Source organism: Lepidochelys olivacea, assembly GCF_965140295.1.
Source record: "Lepidochelys olivacea isolate rLepOli2 genome assembly, chromosome: 12".
NCBI lineage: Eukaryota > Metazoa > Chordata > Testudines > Cheloniidae > Lepidochelys > Lepidochelys olivacea.
In genome coordinates this window covers 5,674,284-5,701,625 of record NC_140422.1, presented here as the reverse complement: position 1 = coordinate 5,701,625, position 27,342 = coordinate 5,674,284, and the positions used below count along the sequence as shown (strand labels likewise).

Below are 27,342 nucleotides of genomic sequence, written 5' to 3'. Positions count from 1 at the left end.
GGTAGTACCTGGAAGTTGTGAAGAGAGTCCTCCAATGCCACTGAAAGCAGTTGTCTGATTTTGGGTAGAAAGGGGAGGAAATGCTTTTGCTGGTGACTGAGGTGTACTGAAAGCAGAACCCAAATTTGGAGGGAAGCCTTGCATACTCTGGGTATGTGGAACAGCTGAACCACCTAAACTAAGAGATGCCATCCCAGCAAGCGGGTCAATCTGAATAAAGAAATGCAGATTATAAACAGCCATATACATTTATCAGCTCTTCTTGGCAATAACTTAGACACCACTCCAATACTCTCTTAGGGACTATTTTGGACACATAGCTGTAACTTTAGCCTATGACATCATACCGGTCACCCCAACAAGATCCTGTTTATCTACAAAATGTTAGACATTTATCACATTTTTAGATTTAACCTAAGTCTGCTACAACCCTATAGATGTAAAATCCAAGTCTATTAAAAGCTTTGAGATTCAAGACCCTAATATTACACATTTGACTTTAACAAAAAATTGGGTTAAAAAGCAATACTTATATATCTGATATTACAGCAACTTATGACTTTCAGTTTTAGGTCATGAAATTTTACTGCAGCCAGTAACGTTTTTTTAATGAACACTATTTATAGATCGCATTGTATAAGGGATCCCACTGTGTCCAATTTTAAGAGAACTGGAACATGATCTTTTGCATAGGCCTTCAGAGGTCCCACAATATAGCACCTATAATTAGAGATGCTGACTCTAGGAGGTGAGAGTTCTAGAAACTGCACCAGCTATACAGAAGATGGCCAGGCTACAGACTAGTTATCCAAAACATTCTGCTGCTCTAATTGCTCACAGTAGCAGTTTGTAGTGTTCCCAGGATATTTAATAGCTTTATCTAAGGAGTAGTTTTCCCACTTCTGAAAGCTGTTAAACTGCTTTACTTCTTTAGCCTGCAAAATACTGATGCCTTCGACATCTATAGGAATACTGAAGTGCCACTAATTTATAGGGGAAAAGTTCATTTCTTAACATTTCAATGTGCCATCGAATGTAGTTGCAAGAAGTAAAATCTGTTTGGAATGTGTTGCTCCCAGAGGAGGAAGGGGTGGTGAGCGGCAGGGAGTAAAATGTACCTTGTTTTTAAAAGAGCAGTTCAGTTGAGAGCTGAAGAGCCCCAGTTATAACAAGTCCTTATGCTCTAGCACTGTTGCTTGGCCCGTGAAGCTACAAACAAGACACATCAGGTTCAAAGGCAGTGCTTAGTCCTCAAAAGTCTAAGTAAATTCTTTACCACTTTAAAGAAACCTTCACTAAGTTTTTAATTAAGCCAAGTTTGTATTTCACTTTTTATTGCTCCCATTCTGCTAAGCTTCAGTTACTTGTTACAAACATTCCAGAAGTGAAAGTTAGCTCTGAACTAAACCCATTACACACTATTTTGTAGTTAAAACACAAGCAAGTTATATAGACATGCATGCATAAGTAGTTTAAGGGAGCCAACTGACATATTATTTAGTTCCGTTACCAGAGTTCAGTTTATGCAGCAAACAAATGCCAATTACCACTGTTCTGAAACTGTAGCATGTCATTAATCTACCTGTACAGGAGAGATGGCATCCAAGCTGCTAGCACTTGGTGGACGTCCCTTTGGCATGACTCCAGGTGGTGGCTGTCTAGCCTTGTTCATGACATTACTACAATTGGCTACCATAGTGAGGATGGTCTCTGACAGCTCCTGTGAAACACTCCTAAGAAGAGAAGACTTGGGTGATAAGCCATATAGCATTCCTAAGACTGGCCAATCCAGCCTGTTCAGTTTCTCTTTAGCAAACGGGACCATGTATTTCAAGACAGGCAATAAGTGTGGCTTTCGAGAAGTAGATAAAAGATTTTGCAATTACTTTACAATAATTATACTATCCCTACTGTTGCATCTTTGTTAGACTCACTAAGCAGTCAAGTAACTTGAGAAGCACTCTAGAGACTTCTAGAGCCTACAAACCGCAGCATGTCTTTCTAAAAGACTTACACTAGACCTTAAACCCAGTGACTGAGTGACCGCAGATACCATCTTTAGTGAAAAGTTACACACTTAAGTCAATATGTGTGGGTACATCCCCTCATGCTAAGATGATGTATGTTTTCAGGTCCACATTTGACCAGGCACTGGAACATAAGGAGTAATTAGCAGTGAACATGGAGTACCTTCTAGCTCCCAGAAAGCAACAAAACCCTGCCCCCTCTGGTGTACAGGCAGTCCTCAGACTTAAGACAATTGATTTCTGAAAATTGCATTGTAAGTTGAAACAAATAACCTGGAACCACAATCCACTCCATTGCAGGACCCAGCGTCGTAAAGTCGAAACCAACTGTAAGTCGAATCAGGGTATCAATTCATAAGTGCTGACAGCTGTCAGTACATAAACATTTGCATAACTGTGTATTGAATATTAGCTACATTTTATTTGATTTCCATTAGATACATAGGAAAGGACAGTCTTGATAGGGAAACCAGTTTCCCACACTTGATTTTCCCTATGTCAATACTCATGTCTTAGATAATCCTAAAATAAAAGTTATTCAGTAATGTAAGACATACTGGGTCTCCTAAAAACAGAATATGCCTCTTAACAGGGTTTAAAGAAAGAACAGACTCCTAGGAAGCCCTAGTCTATTTCTTGGACAACATTTGAAACATGAGCTCTGTAGAAGAATAGAATGAGATAGTAGTTTAAGAGGGAGGGGGAAGGTTGAAGTCTCCTTTTGGATAAGACTACCCTGTTCTCCTATTTCATCATGTTGTACTTGGAGTATCAAGGTTATACACCATATAATTAGAGTTCTGTTACTGTAAGTCCAAGACCATCACTGCGTTGCTCTCATTCCATTCTCTAGCATTTTTATGCAGCCATAAGGGGCTATGGTTTGACCTAGCTAGCTAGCGTCACAGGAAAGCTTCTAAGAGGACGGGCATTTCCATGACTTAAGCAACAGTGAAAAATCTAAGACATTAAGAAGATCTCAGGAGGATTCAATATATTTAGATGAAAGAAAAGACCGGACAAGTCACTAACAGCTTTCTCTATAGAGACCAAGAAAGCAAGATCCAATAAATAAGGTCTTCAAGAGACGGGCATAATATGGGAATAGTCAAAGTGCTTTCTCTCTGCAAGAGAGCATACCCATTGCTAGTAAGCCTACTTTTCATGCTCAGCAGATTAGTTTCTTGCTCCAATAGTATATTTGTTGAATTAGTTTGCAAGACAGTGGGGTAGATATTCTTGCACAAGAACTGCACAATTTAACTTTGATGTGGATCTACTTACTCTAGTAAACCCCAGAGATTATTTTGACTGACTACGTCCTAATTCAGGGACAACTAGCAATAGTCTGTTCAAAGGTGCTAAATCTTTGGGGGTGAAGGATGTTTAATTAAAGGTGCATTTAAGGTTAATGATGTTTGGGTGATCAACTTACTTCCATATGTTTAAGAGGAAACAAGTATTTCCAGGTAAAAAAAACTGCTTAACTACAATGTTTTCATGCATCCGATGAAGTGAGCTGTAGCTCACGAAAGCTTATGCTCAAATAAATTGGTTAGTCTCTAAGGTGCCACAAGTACTCCTTTTCTTTTTAATGTTTTCAAAAAGCTTTCTATGTCTACTCAACCTCAGCTCTACCTTAACAAGTTCTTTGCCTGGAAGTTCAAGTTTTTAAGAAGTCTAAGCATTGCTCAGCAGCAACCCTTTCAGATATTTCATACCACCACAGTTCTCCAACATGGTTTCTACTCCCACACTCTGCAAACTAGAGCAACATGTCCCAGATCAACCTCAAAGAGTTCTTTACCTACCACTCCCATGCTGTGGGCTACCATTATCTATAGTTCAGCCATGTGGACTTTAGAAGTCCAGCACTGTCATGGCAAGAGGTGTGTAGTGTCTCTAAGTCAGCTCCCCTGTGCCTCAAGTTTCCCCAAGCTGCCCGTCGATCCAGCAGGTAATGTAGACAAGCCCTAGGTCTCCCCAGCTCTGACTCCCTTCTTGGTGGTATATCTGTAAAAAGGACAATGAACCTCTGCAGTCTGAGTGGAATTCCAGGTGCGTATGTATGTATATATAAAATTTTCAGAAGCCAAGGAAAAGAGGTGAACATTCAACATCACATGCAATTACTTCACCAAGAAATTTATTTTTATCTGAAATAATTTGAAGCAGGGACTAGAGGCATTTCCCAGCCATTCTAAGATTGTTGATCTCAGGGGGACACTAGGAGGATAGAGACCATCCCAAAATATATCTTAAAAAACCCACATTCCTCTTGATTTAAAACCACTGATTAGGCTGGGCACGGGGATCTCTGACAAAAAAGGGCTGTACTGCTTCAGAAAGCCTTAAGTAAATGTCAAATGTGCATGCTGCCCAAGACGAGGACATTTTTCAGTGGGATCTTAGACCTTATATAGTAGTAAGTAGTCAGAAGATAAAACTATTAATTTGTTATCCTCTGAAATATTACAACTGGCCTTTGCATACAGAAATAGATCCAAGACTAGACTTGTCATTTGCCTCTCAAGACAAGTCTTTATAAAAATAATCCCTTGTTCTATATTCGCTATAGCGCCCACATTGTGGGAAGTGAGCAGCTACCCAGTAAGCAGACCTCAGCATTTTGTATAAGTGCTATTTCTCCCTATTTCTCCCCTTCCACGGACTGCTCAGAATTAAAGTGGCCTTAATTCAGTTTAATTCACCAATTAAAACTAAACTGAATAATGGTCACTTCAATTCTGAACAGAAACATCCACACAGGGATTTATACAATGCAGTTCAACTAATCCACTTACAATTCACACCTTTAATTAATTTGGATTAATTTTCCTGGATGCCCCCTGTGTAGGCATGCCCCAAGTATTGCCTATTCTCCATCTATAACCAGCCATTACTGTAGGAGGAGAACCTCACAACCCCTATGGTATTTATCCTCACAGCACCCAAGAGGTAGGGAAAGTGCTATTATTCCCATTTTACAGATGGTGAACTGAGGCAGACACAGTGATTTGTTCAAGTGCACAAAGTAAGATGGGTTCAAGTCCCTGCTCCGTTAGGTCTCCAGAGTCGGAAGCTAACCCCCAACCACTAGGCCATCCTTCCTTATGCATTCTCATTTGTAGTTGTTAATTCACATCAAGAGAGTCAGTCAGTTACATTAAATGCTTTCAGAGCAGCCCTTTTTATGAAAGCCATTGCTGTAGTTGCTGCATGGATACTACGTGGATGGGAGGATGAGATTGTTCATTATGGAGTTATTTAAATAAAGCTCACACTTATGAAAGTTTGAAGCCAGCTTGGATAAAAACTAAAAAGAATTTTATTGAAATTAAATACAGGTTCTTTTAAAAAAATTAACCCATTTAAGATTAAATTTGAAGTTAACACCCTATGTTAAGACCTAAAATGATTAAAATAAATACTAAAAATATTAAGCAGTACATCTGATGCCAAGTCTTAAAGAAAGTCAAATAACCGACTAGGTGAAAGTCACTAGTTAGTCACCTGGAACTAGAATTTGAAGGGCTAAAGCAGCTGTAGACAGGTGCAGAGAATATTTTCTTCATTTCAGTTTATTCAACTACTTCAGGTCAATGACTAATTCCTTCTAAGGTAAGCCAATTGGGGAGTTGGGAAAAAAAGGAGGAAAAACTTAGATTGGAAAAAACCCATGTACACACATACTAGATGCGACGATGAGATCTACTAGTTACATAATCTTGAAGGATATAGTAAATTGAACTGATTTCTGAACACAAACTACAATGAATAGTTCCTTTGTTCATTAATCAGTTTTAAATGCAAAACAAGTTTAGTGAAACATGTATGTTTCCAGCACAATAAAATTAAATTGTATTTCCATCTAAATAGACAAATCACAAGCAAAAAAAATTATGTAGAAGAGAAATGCATTATCCACCATTTTCTAAAATACTAAGTTCAAATTAAGAATCTGAATAAGTGTAAATTAAACTGTTTAATTGCTTGAATAAATGTGTACAGTTATGATATATCCTCCTGGTTAGCATAACATTATGTTGATTTGTAACTAAATCTGTTTTAATGGTTATCCACCAATGAGGATCAACCTCTCTTTAGGAAAATAACTAAAAAAAGACAAGTGAAAAACAGGATTAATATCAATTAATGATTCCCACTTGCTGATTTAAATTTAATTAATGGCGATTTGAAGTCACTACACCCTGTTTGAAAACTCAAATGTTAACCTAATATACCTTGAATTCTACAAGAATCTCTCGTCAGGACATTAGTATATCTAGGCAGCAGAAAGAACTGATACACCTCAAAATAGGTAAAATTGAAGACTCTTTTTTTCATCTTATAACATTAGTACTCCTGTGGGAATTCTGCACAACACAGAATTTTGCAGAAATTAATGTGCATGCAGAATTTCCTTTCCCCCCCACAGAAACAGGCTGCAGTGCTGCTAGCCACTGCTGGACCCAGCAGATTCCTGGCAGCTGCCAGCATGCCCTGAGGGAAGGAGAGAGCAGCGCACAGGAAACGCCATGTAAGCCTGGGACTGAGCATCAGGCTGTTTCTCTCTCTGGATCCCTTGGCTTGGGGTGGGGTATGGGGGGCATGTGCAGCTGGGCTCAGGGAGGGGCGGGGGGAGAAGAGGGTGTGGGTGTCTGGGGGCAAAGAAACAGGAACTGGGTTGTGATAGGGATTTCTGTAACTTCTCCTGGGGAAGCGTAAATGTATGTATTGTTATAAACACTTGCTGACCAGTATTCTGAAACAAAAATTACCAAAATAATTGAAAAACTGGCATGATTATGTAGTGTTATTTTGACAAACATTTGCAGAATTTTAAAATAGTGTGCAGAATTTTTAATGTTTTGGTGCAGACTGCCCCCAGAAGTACATTATGTAAAATTCTAGGTTTAAAATTTAAGTATCTCTGCATAATGTTAACTTTGTAAAGGATCATTTAGAATTGGTATGAAACGTGGATGCCCATTTGCTTTTAGTGTACCAGCCCTATTGAGAAATACAGGAAGATGCCGCACCTACTTACTCTGCAACCACAGGAAAAGAGGATCAAAAAATTTTGTTCATCAAATATAAAAAAATTGGAGAGACTGCATTGCCAGTTAGGTCTGGCTCCATAAACATTCAATCCCACCCTTTTAAATACCTAAATTTAAAAAAAGTGTTATTGTATCATTCCTTCCTGTAAGTGAAGCCTATTTACTTTCCCCACACACACTTTTTCCTGTATTCTCCCTCTTGTCCTCTCTTTTCCCACATTGTGTTTGCCCCTTTCCACATTATCACTCCTTTCCTGTGTTTACTATTCAGTCTCCCCACTCTCTCAACCTCCATTTCCTCCCCCTACCCCAAACTGTCTCCTATACTTCTTCCCAGGACAGAAGTTCATCAGCCAGCCTCACACCTCTGAAGTCCACACACTACCATCCTCTCCTCAAAAATCAAGCACGTATACAGGCATTGAGAACCCTCCTTCTCCCCCCCTCCCCAAAAAGAAACATTCACTCTCATGCAGCTTCCCAGGAGCCCAAATGGGCAGTCCATGTATCATGTGCCAAGCATGTCCCAACCCCCTCATGCCCACCCACACAAGCAGCCTCTCCTCCTCAGTTCTCTATCCATGTCTTACAGTAGTTCCTTCCCCTACATTTGCACAAAGGCAGCCATTCGCTCTCCAAGCCCTTTGATTCCCACACTTGCACTTGTTATTCTTCCCACTTACTTTGCCCCTTCAACCTCAACATGAGTCTAGCCCTGCTCAGAGAAGGGAAACTGTTGAAGGAGGAGGAAGTGAGGCAGTATCTGTTCCTCCTCCTCCCCCCACTGGCTCTGCCAGATACAATGATCCAGGAGCCAGTCAGCACCAACAGGAACTAGGGGTGAGAGAGAGAAAATGATGTGTTCTTGGAAGAAAGAGGAAAAGAAGAAACCTTTTCATTTTAATCCCTCTACACAGAGCAGGCAAGGAATGTTTGGGAGGAGTGGGGGAAGAGAACATGCGCATCAATTTCATCCCAGTGATTGCACCTAGGGGGACACTTACATTTATAGGGGTTTCATGACCCTAAAAAGTTGCCACGAGTACTTTAAAAAATAAAATTAAAAAAGGTGTTACCACTAATTTTTGACTCGGTACATACATATTCCTTGAGTAGAAGATTTGTTTCCCCCCTCCCTTCAAGTAACTTAGTGGTCTGTGAGTTTATCAGACACTTAGTAGATGAACAGATTTCAGTGTCTACACTTGTCTGACTTCACTACAAACTGTTCTTCAGAGTAAACAACTGTTTAAAACACTTATTGCTATAGAACAAGATTGCGGTTTTTACTAGCATAAGGACAAAGTGGTTTGGTCAAAAACAAAAACAAACAGGTTTCCAGGACATTTCTGGCATCGCTAGAAGTTCCTGCACATCGTGTGTTGAAACTAGATTCACCAGCACTTTAGTTATAGGGATATCTTCCTAAATACATGTTGCACCATGGTGCAATTTCAAGGTAAAATGTTTGGGAGACAACTTCCCCCATAAATTACAATAAATGGGGAATTAATTTCTAGCCAGAAAGTTTACTAAAATGCTTGTTTCTGATTAGGGCTGAAATCCAAGATTTCAGACCTGTGATTGGGATTAGGAAAGCCTGCATACAAGACTGTTTTCTTCTCAATCTGGTCTCCTTTAGTAATTTTTTTTACTGTGCGCAAGTGGTTCAGATTCTTAGATAAAAAGAGGAAGTAACAAAGGGTTGAGAAGATTTTTCTGGACCTTCTAGTTCTCCAGCCCAGAGGACATTAGGATTCAGAGTACAGCCAAAGTTATTGCTTGTTCTTAAGTGACTACTATGCAGACTAAAGCTTTCTAAATCCAGAGATAAACAAAATTTTAACAGCTTATGCATAACACTTGAGAGTACTGTCAAGAGGAATTTAGCAGTAAGATTGAACACACTGGCTCTATCTGGGACTGGCTCTAAATGGTACAGCCCCGTCTTTCACATGCACCAAGGGAATCCAAACCTCAAGTTTTAAGATACTTTTGCAACTATGACACTTGCAGTTGAGTCTTCAAGCGTATGCAGTTACCATAAGCATGCAATTTTCTTACCCAGCACAAGCTTGCAGGCAGGCCAACATAGTTGCCAGTGTTTCTGGAGGAAGCTGAGCACTTTTGGGCTGGTCTTTCTCTGGGGCAAGGCCCCCCAAAATAGATGGGCATCGTCTCTTTAAGAAGGTCATACAGGCCTGGATGAAGGGCTCCTGGGGAAGAGAAATTCTTTTAATCTCTATTTAGACCACATACCAGCCATGATTTCAAATTTAGCAATTGCCAGGTGGAAAGAATTGCACTAAGCTATTATATAATTCAACATTTTCACTGAACTGTCAGACTAAAGAAGTTTTCCACAACTTCAATACTACTTAAAACTGTTATAGTGACTTAACTAAGTCACCAAAAATAAAATGCAGAAATGAAATAAAAATCCTGCTTTACCCCATGCTCCCGAATTTTATCTGTGAGCCATTTGTCAAGTTTGAGGTATTCCCGTCGAGAGGCAAGTGCAGCAAGGTCAATAACAAAGGCAAATGGAGTACCATTTAGCAGCATTGACAAGGCCTAAAGAAAAAAAAATAAGACTACTAGTGAAAATATCAGGTTACCCTACCCATTCTTTCACGCTCTCTGCTCCCCACCTGCTTTTTGGACAAGTTTTGCTACAACATGCTGCTACTGCTTTCTTGGTCAACAAAAAAAATTTGGTGCTATTAGCTTCATAGTTAAGTCTTGCTTATAAGACTAAGCAAGTGGTTCTAGATCTGAAAGCATGACGCTACCTTCAACTAGACTTGACCTTGTGCTTGGGCTTTTACAGTCTTAATATGAAGCCTTACCAATAAGTGGCAGAGTAATAAAAAAAAAGTTACTCAGTTTCTATTGCAACACCACAGAAATCAAATCAAATTATCCTATCACTCCCTGAGCACAACATATGAGTATTTCACATCCATTCTGAATGTGCCTCATGGTCAACGGTAGTTGATGCACAGAAATTTTTTTTCAGAAGGCAGTCTGTCCAGCTATACCAAATGACACCCCAAATTTGTTACATCCACTTTAACAGGTGACAGATACCTCAAAAAGGTGATAAATACCTCAAAAATAAGTCAGCTGAAACTGTACAGCACATACAATTTCAGTGAACTAGTATGGAAAGTTACTGAACTAGTGTCACTTGTTTACCACACTTAAGTACAACTGTGCTCTTTAAACAAAGTTTAATTTTCTAAAATAAGTTTCCTATGCTCCCACTTCTAGCATCTTCAAGAAAAGAAAGTGTTGAAACTATTCTTATAGTTCTACATAATTTTTGTAGTCTTGATACCCACTTATGCCAACATCTGAATCCAAACACATTCTAGCAATACAGTTCTTACTAACTTTCTATCACTTGCTAGTTTAATTCCCCTTATAAAAAAGGAACATTAAGTTCATAAACACTCTAAATAATGACAAATGCCTCTCAAAACCACTCACCTTCAAGTCTTGGGCAACATCAAGAATACGGGACAATTTTGCCTGGTCATACTGCTCCCCTCTCATGTACCATTCAGCCATCGCATGCATGATAAGTTGGCGTATTGAAGGAGACTGGCCCTAGGGAAAGTTAAATTGTGATTTCACTTTATTCAGAGCTGCTTAGAAAAACCCCACACACAGTTACAGAAGTTTACATTTGGAATAGCTCACTCACACTTGTGCAGGATGTTTCACCTATATGTGACAGTTTTAATGGCGTTTACATGCAAGTTCTGTAGTTAATACCAGTTATAGTTCACTCAGTTAATCTACTGTAAGAGCCTAAAATCACCACCTAGACATGATTCTACATCTTTGAATTTCCTTTTGAATGGTGAAACAAGTTGAGTTCACATCCCATATTATTCCATCAGTAAACCAGTCTAATTCTTTTCCCATTCACACAGGAATGGAGACTGGAATAAGCTATTGTAGCATCCCATCTGCACTTATGTAATGGAATACCATATCTCATGGTTTAATACATGTTCTTGGAGACAGAATGGGAGTGAGATCCCAAAACAAACAGAATTCAGCTTTTCATTGGTATCAAGGGTCTTTAAAGTCTAGCTGTTCACATAGATCATAGAATATCAGGGTTGGAAGGGGCCTCAGGAGGTCATCTAGTCCAACCCCCTGCTCAAAGCAGGGCCAATCTCCAATTTTTGCCCCAGATCCCTAAATGGCCCCCTCAAGGATTGAACTCACAACTCTGGGTTTAGCAGGTCAGTGCTCAAACCACTGAGCTATCCCTTCCCTGCTTTTTATCTTGGGAACACTTAAGTTTTACCAGCTGATGGAACTGCATCATGAAAGATAGACCAATGTTCTGCATTTATGCCACAACCTGGGCCAGTGGAAAATGCTAGATCTTGCAGTTAAGATCTTTACTCAACTCATGCTTTGTTGCAGCAAGTTTTCTCTGGTCAAGCAATAAAGACAACTCTAGCCCTCAATTTAAGAGATTTTCCTAATGTAACCAAAAAAACCCACCACAACTGGAAGAGCTTGAGATGACCAACAATGCTGAATGACCATGACTTTGTAGTCAGTATAGACCAGGACCAGGTCGGTTTTGTATCATTGAACTTCACTGTTCAGATCTACTTGAGCACAAGATTTTCTAATGCAGTTAGCCAAAAGACAGGGGTCTCAGCTACAGCCATCTTTTCCTTACCTCCAAGCATTTGGGCAGCTCCATCAGTGGTAGCAATGGTGAAAGCTATAGCATGGAGAGGGCAACAGGTAACCCCAAAACAGCCTGCTTATGTACTCATTTAGTGCCTGACATTTGCATACACTAAAAGGATACACAGGCAGTCACTTAATGACAGCTCTCAGTTTAAAAAATACAGGAATTGTAATATTGCAACAGACAAGTGTGACATCTGTAGCGTATACTGCCAGACAGTGATCAGTATGGATACGTCAGCCCAGGATGTATAACTATGGAATAGCCAATCTCTAGGGAAAACTAACAATTGGGCTTATGCCTGAACCTGACAGTTTATATCCCAAGATAATGCACTTCTTACAGGAGACAGAGAAACAAAAGATGAGTTTTAAAAAAAAACCCAAAAACCTGTGTGCCAACCAGCAAGAGAAAAGACTTGTTTTAATTTTACAAGGTCTTAGATTGAGCTTATATTCAAGTTTGAGTTTCCTAAGCTGATCTTTTGCTAAAGAGTACTTATTTACACAATGCAAAAAAGAGACCAAGTCACAGCAGTTTGCCTTAAGATCCAAGTGGTAAGCTGTCACCAGTGAGTTGCAATATTTTATAGAAAGTATTATTTTTACAATACCCTGGTCATAAATGAAGACATTTCAATGCTTTGCTGTTCCAGCTGCCAAATCAATCCAACACAAGCTTCTAAAATAAAAGTAATCAAAGCATTTGAATACTCAATTGAAACACTTACCTGTCCATGCCACGCATAGTGCAAAATGATGGCAGAGTTGGGGTGGTTGCCAAGGAAAATTGGCATAAGTGTAGAGATGAGTTCATGGCGCAAGGTATGCCAGGAAGTGTTGATCTGTAATAAGGCCAATACCAACATATCTGGGCAGTGCTTGATAGGGAAACTGAAGAGCTGCTTAACTTGCTCATACTGCCCCACTTCTGCCAACCGCAACAGAGACTCAATCAAATCCAGGCTCTTCCTAACAAAAACAAAATTACATACTAGATGACTAACAGGATTCTGGTCTGCAGGCAATGCTAAGCATTATTAAAATGCCAATTTCAAATAAGCAAACTTCATACAACTGTTACAGTTTTTGTTGAACACAATTGAGCCTGCAATGAGAATATTCCTATTTAATTTTCATTAAGTATTTAAAAACTCAGTGTTTAATAAACGGCTCAAAAGGTCAGAGTCAACTACTCTTGTGGTGAAGAGGATTTAAAAAAACCCACCTCCAACTGAGATATTTCAGGTTGAATATACAACTGAAAACTGTGGCTATATGTATATGCTTTAAATACTCATGTTTTATTTCAGGTACATGAAGCAAGCTCCTCCAGTGTCATGGAAAGAAAAAAAAAAGACAACCGGAAATTATATCTCCTCCATTCCCTGTAGTCAGCTCACAGCATTTGTGCTTAGTGTTTCCCAGATATTTCTACTTCTTTAGAACACACCCAACTGCATCAGAGAACCCTGTTCTTGAATAGAATACCTATATATTTTTTAGAAGTGAAAAAGCACTCCCAAAACACATCGTCTGGAAGAGTTCCTACTAAAGACACCAGTGGAAGGATCAACTGGCAGCATGCTTTTCAAGTGTTACTATGGGCATATATGGGAAGTGCTCTGATAATGCAAGAACCAAGCACTAATTATACACAAAATACTTAATGGCTCATCTGCTGGAATATGCGTGCAGCTAAAAACTCAAGTCATTTGAAAAAGCCACAGTTAACTGTCAAATTAGTCTTATCCTCCACTTATGAGAATATAAATCCAACTATGTGACCAGGTTTACCATGTGGCAATTTCTCGATTATCATCCTCTGGTGGTGCTTTCAGGATGTCTGTGGCAACAGTATGACAGGGGTAGTCAGCAAAACAGAAGATCTCCGGGTTTATAAGGGAATGCTGGATGAAGGAGAGCTAGAACAAGTGTTCAGAAAAAGCAGTTTAGAGCTTCAGCAAAATTACATACCCTCTTTCTTCCTCAGCCACCATGACAGAGATTTTCAGAAGGGACCCAAAAGTTAGTGTGTGTTTTGCACCTAGACTTCTCAGGACACATCTACACACCTATGTCAGGGGACTTGGTTAAAAACTGTTCAGTTTGTACTGTATCCAGGACTTTAATCTTATTGTGTAACCAGGTTAAAGCCTTGGCACTATGCAGTTATTGAACATAGTTCCAGTTCCATCTACACTACAAATTGTAATAGTGTTAGTAACCGTCTTCCCTAACAAGGATGTGTCGTGCTCTTCAACTCAATGTGCTTTAATATGCCTTAAGCCTTCAGATAAACTAGTTCTACACAGTTGACTAGATCATACTTCAGATATGTGCTCTTGGCCTGTAGTCCCTCCCAGACAGAATTGCAAATTCATTCTTAGTTCTTGGACTAGTCTATTTAAGTTGCTATTTCACTCCTGAATGATGTTCCTTACTACACAAAGATAATAACCCAGTACAATTGTAACTGTTAAGCATGTAAACTGCCCAATAGCATGAATTTGGCAACAGCTCCAGAACAAGCCTACCTGGCCCTCAGCATGTTTCCAAGGTCTGTATATGAGATCAACTGGGAAGACTTCCATGCCTAGCCCTCTTTGGATACCGTACACCACAATCTGCAGACCCTTGCTGTCACGAAGTTGAAACCCAGGGTGGTCCAGTTCATAGGTTACTTCCTTGAAGTTCAAACTAGGATTCTGCAACCAGTAAAACAGGTTACCCAGCATCAAGATAACATCCATAAACATTCCTCAATACTTTCTGCAAGTGCACCAGGCAATCAATGATTACTGCATTCCAATGGAAAAATTTCAGCACAAATAGATAGTTTGGCAAAGTTACAATTTAACTGAAAACAGGCTCTTACAACAGTGTTAGACAAACTTAACTAGTGGCATCACAACCAGAAAAGACTGCAGCATCTGAATTCTGGCTAGGTGTTACTCTCTTCCATGCAAGGTGCATACTGCTTGAGGCAAAAGTGCTTATAAAGGTTTTCTGTCTAGTCACTAAAAAAAGGTTGTCTAAATAGTCACTCTAAATAGTGAGTCTAAATAGTCACTGTTTAAAAAAAGTCACTCAAGTTAGCCATTCTTGCATCTTTAGTTTCCCGTGGTATTATTTTGAGACTTTTTATTCAAGTGAAGCAATAAAGGCAGTTCAGAAATGCTGGTACTCTACGCCTAAGAAGAGTACACCAGAAGTGACTACTGGTTGCTCCGAATGCTAATTACAAGCAGTCTATATTGATATATTACAAGCAAGAAGTCACAAACTCACCAGCTCTTTAAGAACATCTATCAAGACCTCCACATTCCAGGTATGGGCTTGCGTTCCATCACTTTTATCTTTCCCATCACTCCAGATCCCACTGCCAGGAGCCGAAATAGACTACAAATTAAAGGCATCTGATCAGATACTAGTTAAACTTAAAAAACAAGCACCAGAAAACAGCTTCAGAACATCCTGCATTATGAGCAAAATCAAGCTGTTAAGTAAGCAGGAAGAAAGGCTTTCACCTAAGAATCAAAGCATTTTACAGACATGCCTCACTGTGATGCAATACCCCTCTGCAAAATAGGAATGAACTGTGAAGTGAAGCATATAAGTTAAATGACTTGCTTAAGGTAACAGTAGTTGCAGAGCCAGAAATGGAATACTGGAGCACCAACTCCCAGTGTCCCCTGCTTTAGCAACAAGTTCACTCCTCTCACTAAAATGTAAATGTACACGGTTTACTACCACTCTTCAATAAGACTACTCACTTGTAATGGAATACCCTCTGTCAATCCCGAATGAGTTCGAGCCATCATTCCCAAAACCCTGGCAACCTGGGCAGCTGTGACCTCCCGAACACCAAACTGCATGATTATGTTGCGACATTCTTCAACACTAAAAATATAACCAGAAGAAATAGACATTGAGCTCAGTACCAAAGCAGGTTTCACCATGACAGCCAGCATAACATAACATGAGAGAGACTAGAGTGCGATATTCTGGTTAAAGATAACAAAAAACATTGAGACAGTTAGCTATTTCAACCTGATTGTGTATATAATAAGGACTATGAAACTGCTTGGGCTTTGCAATGTTTTCAGTTAGAAGAGTTCTTGCTTTCCAATTCACACTACTATATATAAACTTTCATAGAAATCCACTGTTTGCAATAAAGATATTTTGGGAAACTGCCATATATTCAACTCAAAACCATATATCTCCACTAAGTAATAACCATGTGACCTGTATCTGACCACTGCACATAGTTCATACAAATTAAACTGTAGGACTCTGCCACTCTCTCAGCTCTCCATTAGACAGGAAAGGGGTCAAAAAGACTATGGGTAGATTACTCATGAACACCAACTTAGGTTCTGACATAGTTGGAGTACTCAAAGGTTACAGAAGCTTCATTAAGTGCCACCCATCTGCAACAGGTATTTGAGACCATGACTACATGCTTTGTGGGAAATGAGCATGTATAAATTCACTCTACAGTTGTCAAATTTTCCTCAATTAGACCAAGGGTCATCTTAATATAACTACACAATGAAATTTCAACTCATGAAATATTTTAGCAGTTGACCTAACTGCAGGAGTCAAATACAAAAAGGTAAATTAAATTTCCTACAGCTCAGGTCTTTATATCCTTCAAAGTTCATTTTACTCTCTGAAAATTTACCCAGTCTATAGGAGAATTGGTAAAAAAATTGTGATGATTAAAGGAAACTCGAATACCTTTGATTTTTGTCTGAACTGGGAAAATAATAATTTACATAAACTGCACAAATTATGAGTAAGAGTAAGGTTTTTTTAAACCAAAGTTATTTTCACTTTTGGACACTGAAACCAGAGATGGCAAACACGGCAGGAAAGCGTTTAAGGCTATTCAGAAGAAATTTTTTGAAAGTGTGGAACTGTGTTTCCTCTAATTTTTCCCCACACATGTGCAGAATGAATTTTGTTATATGCACCTCTATGGAGGTGGTGTGACAAATCACGTTCACATTGGTGCACACAACAAAATTTATGTGGTGGGGGTGGGGCCAAGGAGTTCAGAGTGTGGAAGGGGGCCGCAGGGTTGGGGCAGAGGGTTGGTGCGTCAGGGTGAGGGGGCTCTGGCTGGGGCTGCAGGCTCTGGGGTAGAGCCAGGGATGAGGGGCTCAGGACTGGGGAGGAGGGGTTTGGGGTGCAGGAGGATGCTCTGGGGCTATGGGCAGGGAGAGAGGACTCCCCCAGCTCTCCCCCTGCAGAAGGTAGTTTACATTTACAATCAGAAAATAAAAAAAAAACAAACAAACAAACACACACTGGAAGTGAACATACCATAAACCAAGAACAAGCGATCTCATATTACTACTTGGTGGATACAGGTTAGTGTAGTTTACTTTAAGTCTCCCTCTTTTCCTTTACCTCAAGAAAAAAAGGGACCGTTCCCAGACAAGGAGGCTTGATACGTGTGTGGAGAGAGAGCACGCACAGTTTTCCTACAAACCTTGTACAAAAGCCGTAGCCTACTTCTTGCATGAAGTCTGCCAGAGAGCTCTCCATCATTGTTTTGGCTATCCCTCCAGAATCAGGCAGGATCCTATCCATTAGGATGTCCCGTTTTTCAGGGTATAGAAGTGGTGCAAGCACCACAGGGCAACGCTCCTGGGGAAAATCTAAAAATGAGAGAAGAGCATGTATTCAGGAGCATTATAATGGCCTAACAAACAGGAAATTCTACAATACTACTTCCAGTCACAGATGACCATTGGGATTCTTTGTTTCTAAGTGCTTATGTTCAAATGACAATAGTATTTTTCAAGACAATTACACATTACCCCTGGAAAATGAAGGCTTTAAGCCTCCCTCAGGAAAGCTTCCAATTCCTGAAGAATTGAAGCTTTTAAGTTTCTAGCCACTACAGTCGTAAAGAAAATCTACCAAATGTAAGCTAAGAAAAATCACTGCATCTAGCCTGCCAACATAGCTCTAGGTCCTCTATTGCTGTTTACAGCTTCCTCAAGCTGCAGGACCAGCATGAAATTGACAAGACTTCTACAGTTTCACTGCAGCTGCTTGGGAAAGCTACTAACTGCAGCAGAAACAGGTGCTAGAATTATTCCTGTGGGGGGACAACCACCCAAAAAGCACAGGTTGGAGAAGAACACAGTAGGACAGAGCAGCTGTCCCCTTCCACCAGAAAGTATTGGTAATAGGTTACTGGCATGGGGTGCTCCTCTCCATTCCATGAGACAGAGGTTTCAAAACACAGATGCACCATGGGACAAGAGAAGGACTTATGTTTTGGGCTATTATGCCAGCAACCCATCCACAATAGGACAGATTAGCCCAGTGGAAACAACCTAGGGGCTAGCCTTCCCTCAAAACAAGTTAGTTAGTGCGACTGCTTGTGTGGCAAGTTATTGGCTTGATCAAGGGAAACTAATGGTGGTCAGCACACCAAATTCTCTAAAGCAAAAAAAGCAGCTGTCTTGCTCTATGTATCTGTTTATACACACTGTATATCTACTTCTTTTTAGAACTACGGAGGAGTGAGGAAGGGCAGGGAGAAGATTAAAAGTTTAAATCAGGAACAGAGGGCCCCTTTATTAAAGATATTTTGCCAGAAGCCACTTCACACACTGAACACCAGGGAAAATGTTATTTCATATATTTAAACGGCCATAGCATCACAGACAGAGATGGTCTCTGCAACATGCATGGCATCAATAAAGTTCATATGCAAAGTTATGTTCCCTGAAAGTTCCCCTAAACGCGTTCTCGGAACTTATGTATTCTAGGACTTGCAGCAGCAGCCACCGATTTAATGTAAATATTATGAAGCCTTAACTATATCCCATCAATCCAGTAGCTCTTCATTTCGCATTCTGAAAAATTCCGTTTTAGAAAGATCAGAAGGAAAATATACAACAAATGAACTTTTGCCACAGGACAGAAGTTCTGAACTATCTAAAGCCCGTTCATTTGGATATCCCTAAAGAAAGGCTGCATTCCCCTCAAATTCTGCAGATTTTTTTTTAGTATACTGTAATACTACATTACCACATACCAATGGAAAGAAGATTCCAACTATTTCAAACCAGCATGATTACGTAGTACACTGCAGCAGAGTACTTGTTCTCAGTGAATTTAGTCTCATGAAAAATAACTTGGTCGAAACCTTATGCACTAAGCATCCTATTACACCATCACACTTCTGCCACTGGAATGACAGGCTGCTGGTGCATCATGACAGGCATTCAAACAGGCTTCCTGAATGGGGATGTTCTACTTACCTCTACGTAATGTTTTGAGGAAAGCGTCAATCTGTTCCTGTCCAACCCCAAAGGCTCCCTTCTGCCCAAAAAGGAGATGGGACAGGAGGAGGTGCAGGACCTCTATTGCAATATCTTGGAAGCCACCTTCTTGATTTCCACTGACGTCTGCGTCAATGTAAGAACGCAGAAGATCTGGAAGTTTCTGTTTAATAAACTGGGCAGCTTTAAGAAAGAGAGGCTACAGTTAAAGCCTGAAAGTTACTTTAAAAATGTAGCATAGTCAAAGACTTAATTTGGTTCGGTTGGTCATGCATTGCTCTGGGCAAATTGAACACTCCACACCACGTCGTAGTTGTCTACCATTGATAGACAATATCCTTTTCATGCTCCATACCCCTCAGCCCCACCTTTAGTAGGCAAGACAGACTTCGCAGTAGGTCTGGAACAGACATGGCTATAGTGAATCAGAACCGGGGAAAGGAAGGAGGAACAACTCCTGTTCCAGTGCCTATTGATTTCAACTGAAGCAGCAAACTCAGGTAACCCAGACCCTAAACCATTGTCAGGATTGTTCTTAAATTTGGTGAGTCTCTGCTGTAGTATTCTGCAAACTCCACACTTACCAAAACCTCGTAGATCTGAGCTGAAGGAGTTCAGTAAAGCAAGACCAAAAATCACCTGTGAACAAATTAGAGGAAAGTAAAAACCCATCACGCATTTAATTTCAATCAAGCTTTGTATTGTAAAAACTTAACCAGCTAGTTTGGGAAACAAATGTTTACCCACCTCTTGAACTTTGCTTAATTTGATAACTTTACTCAGCTGGGCAAATAAATGGGGCGAAGGCTTTAGACTCTGAAACAGAATAAAGTATGAATTATTTTTATGGATGGTCTAGCTTGTAATATGAGAGACAGCCCGGAGGTTTTATGTGCAGGAGAGGGAAATTTATTTGCAGGAAAGGAAGCCATTTTGCAGTAGACTAGCTCACAAAGCCTGAATAGGGCAGTCAAAAAACAAGCAAAAGCTACCATTTTCAGAGTTAATATCAAGGTGATCCATGCTTGGTAGAAAGTTCAGATTCAGACATACTTCCCGGGAGTTACACTAGTTCAGTTACTAAGTCATTGTTTTCAGGACCTCCCCCACATCAACATAAAAATATAGTAGCACTCGGGACCTATTTTGTATTTTCACTGTTTTGAGGTCTATAACAAAATGTTCAAAATCACAAAAGTTTAACACTATTAAACCAGCTTACTTCAAAATCAAGAGAAAGACCCTTTCTAAAGTGGCTTGGACACTACTACAGTGCTTCTGTGAAAATGGTAAAGTGAGATGAGTAGCAGGAGAATAAAGTTAGATATAGCAGACTGTGCAATCCCAGATGTCCACACGGACAGCTAGCGTTAGCTAATATCGTAAGGGAATACAATTTAGACCCAACATTCGGGTTTATAAAGAAAGGCTTAAACTCAAATATTTTTTCATGAAACAAACTGAGCTCTGAGTCTTGCTTGGTTTTAAGTACTCCCATCAAGTGTTTGCAATCCAAATATTGCTTATGGAATGCATAAGAACCTGAAATTGACTAATTTATATTTACTGGGGAAACCTGAGTGAAGTACAGGGAGCGATAATAAGGAGAGTAAGACTATTCAGTTTTTAAAATTCATGGTACTAAAAAAGACAAGAGCTTAAGTTTTAAGAAATTAAATCCCAGTAAAAACAAATAGAGGGTATAAACTACTATAAAAAAAAGCAAGGCCAGTGAGGATTTCAGGCAACAATGGAAGCATGTCAAGTCTTACTCTAGATAAGGATCCTGTTCTCAATGCTAAAGACTGTCCTCAGTCCTCCTGCACTAGCACCCCTTCAATCCATCTAAATCTAGAAAATAGTAGTTCTTGAAGGGTAAAGGTTTCCTTCCTATGGGTTAATCCATTTCCCCTCCAACTCTAGCAAAACCTCTGTCACACTCCTCATGTTGGATTTTTAGTTTGCTAGTGCAGTTACACACTGCAAGAATGTTACTGCCTTGTTTGACAAGTTTTCCCGTTTAAAAAAATATTTTAAATGCAACTCATTGACTGCATTGTTTTTCCATGACGGACCCTTTTAAAACAGGGAATACAAACCTTCTGATAGTGCAATGGATTGTCAATGGCGTAGGACAGCGTCGAGATAAAGTTTGGCTTTGTAATCAGCGACGCACACTCCTGGATCAGAAACTGAGTCTGAAAAGAACAAGGTAACTGTAAAGCCGCTATTGCTTGGACATATTGAATCTGTATTTAGTTATCACTTCTACTTTCCACTCCACAGCCATAGTAGCAATAACCCAGTCAGATTACGGAGCACCTGAGATTTTGAATTCAGTATTTTGTACAAAGAAACATGGAAGGAGACAGACTAGTGTCCATCAGAATTTGACTTTCCTTGTCATTAAAATTTAGGTTTTAATATTTGCCAGACTAGACAAGCTAACCAAACATGTTTCGCAGTCACCTTGCACAGTAAACTCGATGTGCAAGTCTGGTGCTTTATTTCACTTGTCTCAGGCTCCTACAGATGTTGGCATAGACACTGTCTGTATGCCAAACAGGAGCACAGTATGCTAAGTTAATCAATGTTTCTCAAGAGATTTTAGGAAAGAATGGAGGTTAAGCCAGGAAACAGGTGTGCCTCAAAAGTCTAAATATCTTGGAAGTATGTAAGATAGTCCAAACTAGCAATACAATGAGCTGCTAAGCTTTAAAAAGGTAAGGGATGTTTTAAGAAGGTACTGCATGGGGCAAGCAAAAGTGGGGCCAGCATACTTCAGTAGCAGGTTTTCTGAGTCAGTTCTTTCAAAGCCAGAGACAAGCTCTCAGTATTTCTACCTTCTCACTAGTTTAGAGCCAACAAAAGGGGTTGTAATTCAGAAGCTATGCAGATTATTTTCCACCAATTAACTGAAGACTCTAACCTGTACCCTGCTTTTGTGCTTAAAATGGCCTGAGAGCTTTGCAATAAGCCAATTAAAAGTGTAATTAGAATTTACCTGATGGAAATCTTTGCCACTGCTTTTACCATCGCCACTGAAATCCACGTGCGAGAATAGACAGCGTAGTAAATGCCTGTCTGCCTCGGGACCGTGCCGATTCACAATCTGAAAGACCAAGAACAAACCATCTAGAAAACAAGACATCCAACAATTTTGATGGAAATTTGTCAGACACAGATGGGGCACCAGTACTTTGGTAACTGTAGTAATTTCACTACTTTGTACAATGGAATACTCCAATTCAAATAGGAGGCACTGAGGATCCAAGATACCACTACCCCCTGTGAAGTAAGGGTTAACCTCATTTGGGGATGGAAAGACAGAATCAAAGCAGTAAAATGAGGACAGGAATAGAACCTCAATCTCCTAACTCGAAGTTGTAGTCTTTGATCATGCTTCTGCCCACATTAAGGCACACCAGCTTAAGCACTCAACTGGTTTGTTTTTGAGGAAGGAACCAGTACATAAGAGAATTCCTTTAACATCCTAATGAGCCTCATGCCACTAACCTGCACTGTGCCAAGTGACGGCTCTGTGAGCCAAAGTGGTGTGAGCAGTGTTTCAGCTCCAACACATGGGAGAATCCCTAGTTATCTATACAGTCTGCAGAACTGAAAAGTGTTTGGCATTTATTTTGTCAGATACCAACACATGAAACCAAAAAGATTAGTGTTTTACAAGTTACTTAACTGAACTTTTGAGTCAGTGACCCACCTAAATTGGAATGTTGTTTTATCTAGTAGCATGCTAGAGCCAGATTTGACCTGGTTCTACCAATGTCACAGGTTGGGGACCTCCTAGAGTTAATACACTAGTACCTCAATTCTTTTATTTGGAAGGAGGCGGCAATCAGGGGTAAAGGGAGTATACAAGTGGGCAAGGAAATATAGTGAGAGTCTAAGTGCTAAAATGAATTTTTGACTCATTAAGTTAGGATGCCAAGATTACAGGCCATTCAGAAAGTAAACAAGCATCAGATCTTTGACATGTCCTTCAGTCTAGTCCACTATTTTTCTTGTGTAGTTCTTGCAAGTGTGGAAATGCTCATTCAGCATGGCCTTTTGCACATCCTAGTTTAAACAAAGCTATTTAAAACAACTGGTAAATTATCTATATAACAGAATAAAGATATCTAAAAGCACAGGGTTAAGACGAATCTTGGGGATTCAGCTCTCATTTACATCCCACTTTACCCCCACATCCCATAAAACTGCAGCTGTCTTGACACCTGTTCAAACTTCCAGACTCTTCCCCTCAGCAGTCATACAGAAGGATAGTTCTGTAGTGTCAACTCTGACCTTGCACTAGTAGCCATATACTGAGCTCCATAAAGCCAGCATGCTCCACCACATCCTTCTGATCACAAGCCCCTCTGGATTCACTATCACCATCCACCCATACCCATGGTGTTGAACTACACACAGACTGGAACAAGTGTCAGTTATCAGTGCCTCCCATTGTTCTCCCTACTACCTTAATAAACCCCTAAATACTAGGGTTTTCTGTAATCTGAGTTAGACTCTCACTGATCAGCAAGCTTTTCAACATATATTTTACATCAGACAGCTGTGGTGGAGGCTCTGCACCAAACACTTTCCCCTCCAACGTTAGTCCATTTATACCTAAACTGAAGAATTAAAACTAATTTGTCAAAAGGCACAGCATCAATAGTTTATGAATTAGCTACTTTGCAACAGGCCTCCTTGCCATCACAGCGACTTAGTGAGGTTGTAGTATACTGTCTTTAAAGCCCGCCTTCCTCTTGTCTTATGTTTCTAAGTTCTTGGCTATTAAACAGCTCAAGTCCAGGCCCTTGCTGTTTTAACTACCATGAGCTTTTTACACATAATCTGTTAACTATTGCTACTTCTAACCATTTCCTTCCCCAAGTTTAGATAACTATGTAATTTTTTTTTAAGTCACCTGCCCCATTACAAGCCCAGTCAGTAATAGTCTGAGCAGAATCCACCACCACCTCCTCCAAGCACTAAATTGTGAAACAGAAATAGTGTATAAATACATTTCAGTAGTCTAGCCTACTCAGTTTCCATGGTGTATTTCCCTACCCTCCCATTTTACTTATTTCCACATGCTTCTCTTTTAATAGGTTTCTTTGTTTATGCAACAGGACAGAGTAGTACTGCCCTCTATTCAAGAGTAACTACCCCACTCCCTGACTGCGAGGGCCTCCCAGCAGGTCATGCTCACACAGGAGAATGAAAAGTCCAGATGTATTTACAGTACACCAAAAGTCTCAGATAAATTGTTGAGTGTGAATCTGTCAATCCAGGCTTCAGAATGCATCTAGAACTATGGGCAATCCAAATCACTTAAGTATTGGTATTCAGACATAGCTTCCACGCCTATGTCCCAGGCATTTGAAGGCAGTTACAAACCCCTGGCTCTTCAGTGTGCTATACCAAATAAATCTATGGACTCAACGGAGTCACTAAAGGTAGGAAAAGTGAATGAGTATCCATGTTAAAGCCACCATTACAATTGTACCACTGCACTAATTAGCATCCATGAACTAACATAACATGAGAATTAAGCTGTTTGCTCATTTAGATGTTTTATTTCCTACTGTGAGGTACATTTCTGAGCAGGGTGAAGGAAAACTTATCCCCCCGCCGTTCTTGTCTCCACAGGCACAACTCTGACTTAAATGCTTTCTAGTACCTTTCAAACAGGACTACATCCACTTAAATTTTTCCTCAAGGAAATGTAGAATAATTGCCAGTTTGGGTCAATGATTCCTGCTACAGGAAAATTAACAGTTGAGGATGTTCCCATCCCGGTCAGTCCACTTGTTCATACAGTGAATTTATAAAAACAAAAAGCCACTGTACTACATCATGTATCTGCTTGGCTGACAGCCAGTGGCAAGTTCACTACTGCCTACTCAGCAACATAGGTTAGAGTAGAGTTTGTTTCTTAGCATCTTATGCAAATAGTTCAGCAATAAAAATGTCTAAGTAGATGTATAAATCAGATTACAGACAGATTTTCAGGAAAAGAGGTAGGCATTGTTTAAGTAACAGCAACATTTAAGTTGGGTGAATTTGAAGGAAGTTGTATGAAACATTAAGATTTAGTTATTACAATCACTTTTTTGGCAAAATCCAAATATTTAACACTACAGGTATGTTCTAGGAGCCAGCTATCACAGACACAATGATCACAGACACATTCAATAATTCAAGGGCTTTCAAAAAACAAATGCTCGTTTTGTGGCATGCAGCTTGAAAAATTAAAGTTATCTGCATTAGATAACGAAAAGTGTGAAAACATTTTAGTTTACTGCTCAAAAAAGGTACCATGACGACAGACCTAGAAAAGTGAAGTTTTCCACAAAAGCAGGATTTCACAGGAGGCAACAGTGCCCACTATGTTTGCTACTATGTCTCAATCCTGACTTAGAATGTCCCCTCTATAAGTGACAGGTTAGTTCTGTCTCCACACTCATTCAACCCTTTGATTTTCGGTTGACATTGCTCAACTGGATGACTAGTGCAAACTGATATGGTTATCTGCCTGCTGGGAACTGAACTAACTAAACCGGTTTCATTCAAGTCTGGAAGACCAGTTGCTTTAGGCAAACCAGTTCTAGAAACTGGTTCAGTAACATGTGTTTCCTCCTCAGCAATCCACTGTGAACAAGGCTTTTCAGCCCCAAGGGTTCCCTTTACAGTAAAAAGCTATGAACTCAAGATGTAGCCTGAATCTTAACAAATACGTCAAAACATTTCAAACCTAAAAAAAAGTGTTAACAGTGGACATTTTAAGCTTCTATGTTTTATCTGCAACCCAGAAAGCAAACTGGACTTATTTTACATGTTATACAAGCATCCAACAGTTAGCCAATTAAATTTAGCATTGTAAGATTCAAGGACCATTAGAAGTGTTTAAAATGGTATCCTTTTAAAGGAGTGTTCAGATTTTGCCAGGAAATTGAACAGTGACTCTAGAATTATAGTTATCATCTTTTATTGCATCCAAGGTTTCAGTGAGAACATTTTGAACAAGAAGTGTCAAGCAAATAGCCTTGTAAGTTAACAATGGTACAAACTTAAGGATCCTGATATGAAGGAATTTAGGTAGATATATTTGCATAGTAGATTCTCTCAGGAGGCTGATAGAACACTTAATCAGTAGTTAAAAAAATGAAGTTAGTAACAGACTCTGCTGAGCTTTTGGGAGGGGGGGCTACAGACTAGCTGCTTGGTCCCTAGTCTGTAGCAGTGCATGGGATTCTCCTGTCCTAAGTGCAGTCCTCTGCACTTGTCCTTGTTGAACCTCATCAGATTTCTTTTGGCCCAATTCTCTAATTTGTCTAGGTCCCTCTGTATCCTATCCCTACCTTTCAGTGCATCTACCACTCCCCACAGTTTAGTGTCATCTGCAAACTTTCTGAGGGTGCAATCCACGCCCTCCTCCAGATAGTTAATGAAGATATTGAACAAAACCAGCCCCAGGACTGACTCTTGGGGCACTCCACTTGACACCAGCTGCCAACTAGACAGGGAGCCATTGATCACTACCCATTGAGCCTGACAATCTAGCCAGCTTTCGATCCACCTTATAGTCCATTCATCCAGCCCATACTACTTTAACTTGCTGGCAAGCATATTGTGGGAGACCATATCAAAAGCTTTGCTAAAGTCAAGGAATAAACACATCCATTGCTTTCCCCTCATCCACAGAGCCAGTCATCTCACCATAGAAGTCAATTAGGTTAATCAGGCTACAGTTCTGGACCTTGGGGAAAAGAGGAGTTAGTAAATGTGTAGAAATATACTACAAATGCTGTGAGGTACAACTCAAAGGGAAAGACCACATCTGATGCTTCCATTCTTCCATTCAAAGTTTCCTTTGCAGCACTCTCTTCTGTTAATTTACTTACATGCTGTATTTCCTGCTGGCTGGCTCGGTAGTTTTTCTTGGTTAAATTGTCCACCAGGTAGCTGATTTGAGACAAGGCCAGCGAGAGCGAGTCAAGATTCATTGCTGGTTGGGGCGGAAGCAGGCGGCCGAGCCCGGCGCAAAATCACCATTATTCCCCTTTAGTCACCTCAGAGACAGGTTAATTTTTGTTCAATTAGCCTATATCTGTTCTGTGCTATTTCTTCAGCTCTTCTTTCCAAGTGTTCTTATTCTGTTCTGAAACATGGCACCTAGAAGACAAAATAGCATTGCATTAGGTTGAA

General features: G+C 39.9%; 1 protein-coding gene across 6 annotated transcripts in view; it reads right to left on the bottom strand.

The window, feature by feature from the left end:
• CNOT1 (CCR4-NOT transcription complex subunit 1) overlaps positions 1-27,342 on the bottom strand; it is a 91,048-nt gene that overhangs the window by 52,896 nt on the left and 10,810 nt on the right. For 5 of the 6 annotated variants that reach the window (XM_084644570.1, XM_084644572.1, XM_084644571.1 and 2 more), the window contains exons 2-18: positions 27,039-27,309; positions 22,133-22,240; positions 21,228-21,326; positions 19,876-19,944; positions 19,713-19,767; positions 19,108-19,311; positions 17,319-17,487; positions 15,592-15,718; positions 15,107-15,217; positions 14,353-14,523; positions 13,613-13,740; positions 12,547-12,787; positions 10,583-10,702; positions 9,542-9,664; positions 9,155-9,306; positions 1,583-1,733; positions 9-210 (exon numbers count right to left, since the gene is read on the bottom strand). In XM_084644570.1, coding sequence (XP_084500696.1) covers positions 9-210; positions 1,583-1,733; positions 9,155-9,306; positions 9,542-9,664; positions 10,583-10,702; positions 12,547-12,787; positions 13,613-13,740; positions 14,353-14,523; positions 15,107-15,217; positions 15,592-15,718; positions 17,319-17,487; positions 19,108-19,311; positions 19,713-19,767; positions 19,876-19,944; positions 21,228-21,326; positions 22,133-22,240; positions 27,039-27,140 — 2,332 coding nt within the window. In that variant the 5' untranslated portion in view covers positions 27,141-27,309. The remainder of the gene's footprint in view (positions 1-8; positions 211-1,582; positions 1,734-9,154; positions 9,307-9,541; positions 9,665-10,582; positions 10,703-12,546; positions 12,788-13,612; positions 13,741-14,352; positions 14,524-15,106; positions 15,218-15,591; positions 15,719-17,318; positions 17,488-19,107; positions 19,312-19,712; positions 19,768-19,875; positions 19,945-21,227; positions 21,327-22,132; positions 22,241-27,038; positions 27,310-27,342) is intronic. The other variant, XM_084644575.1, reaches the window with a different exon arrangement.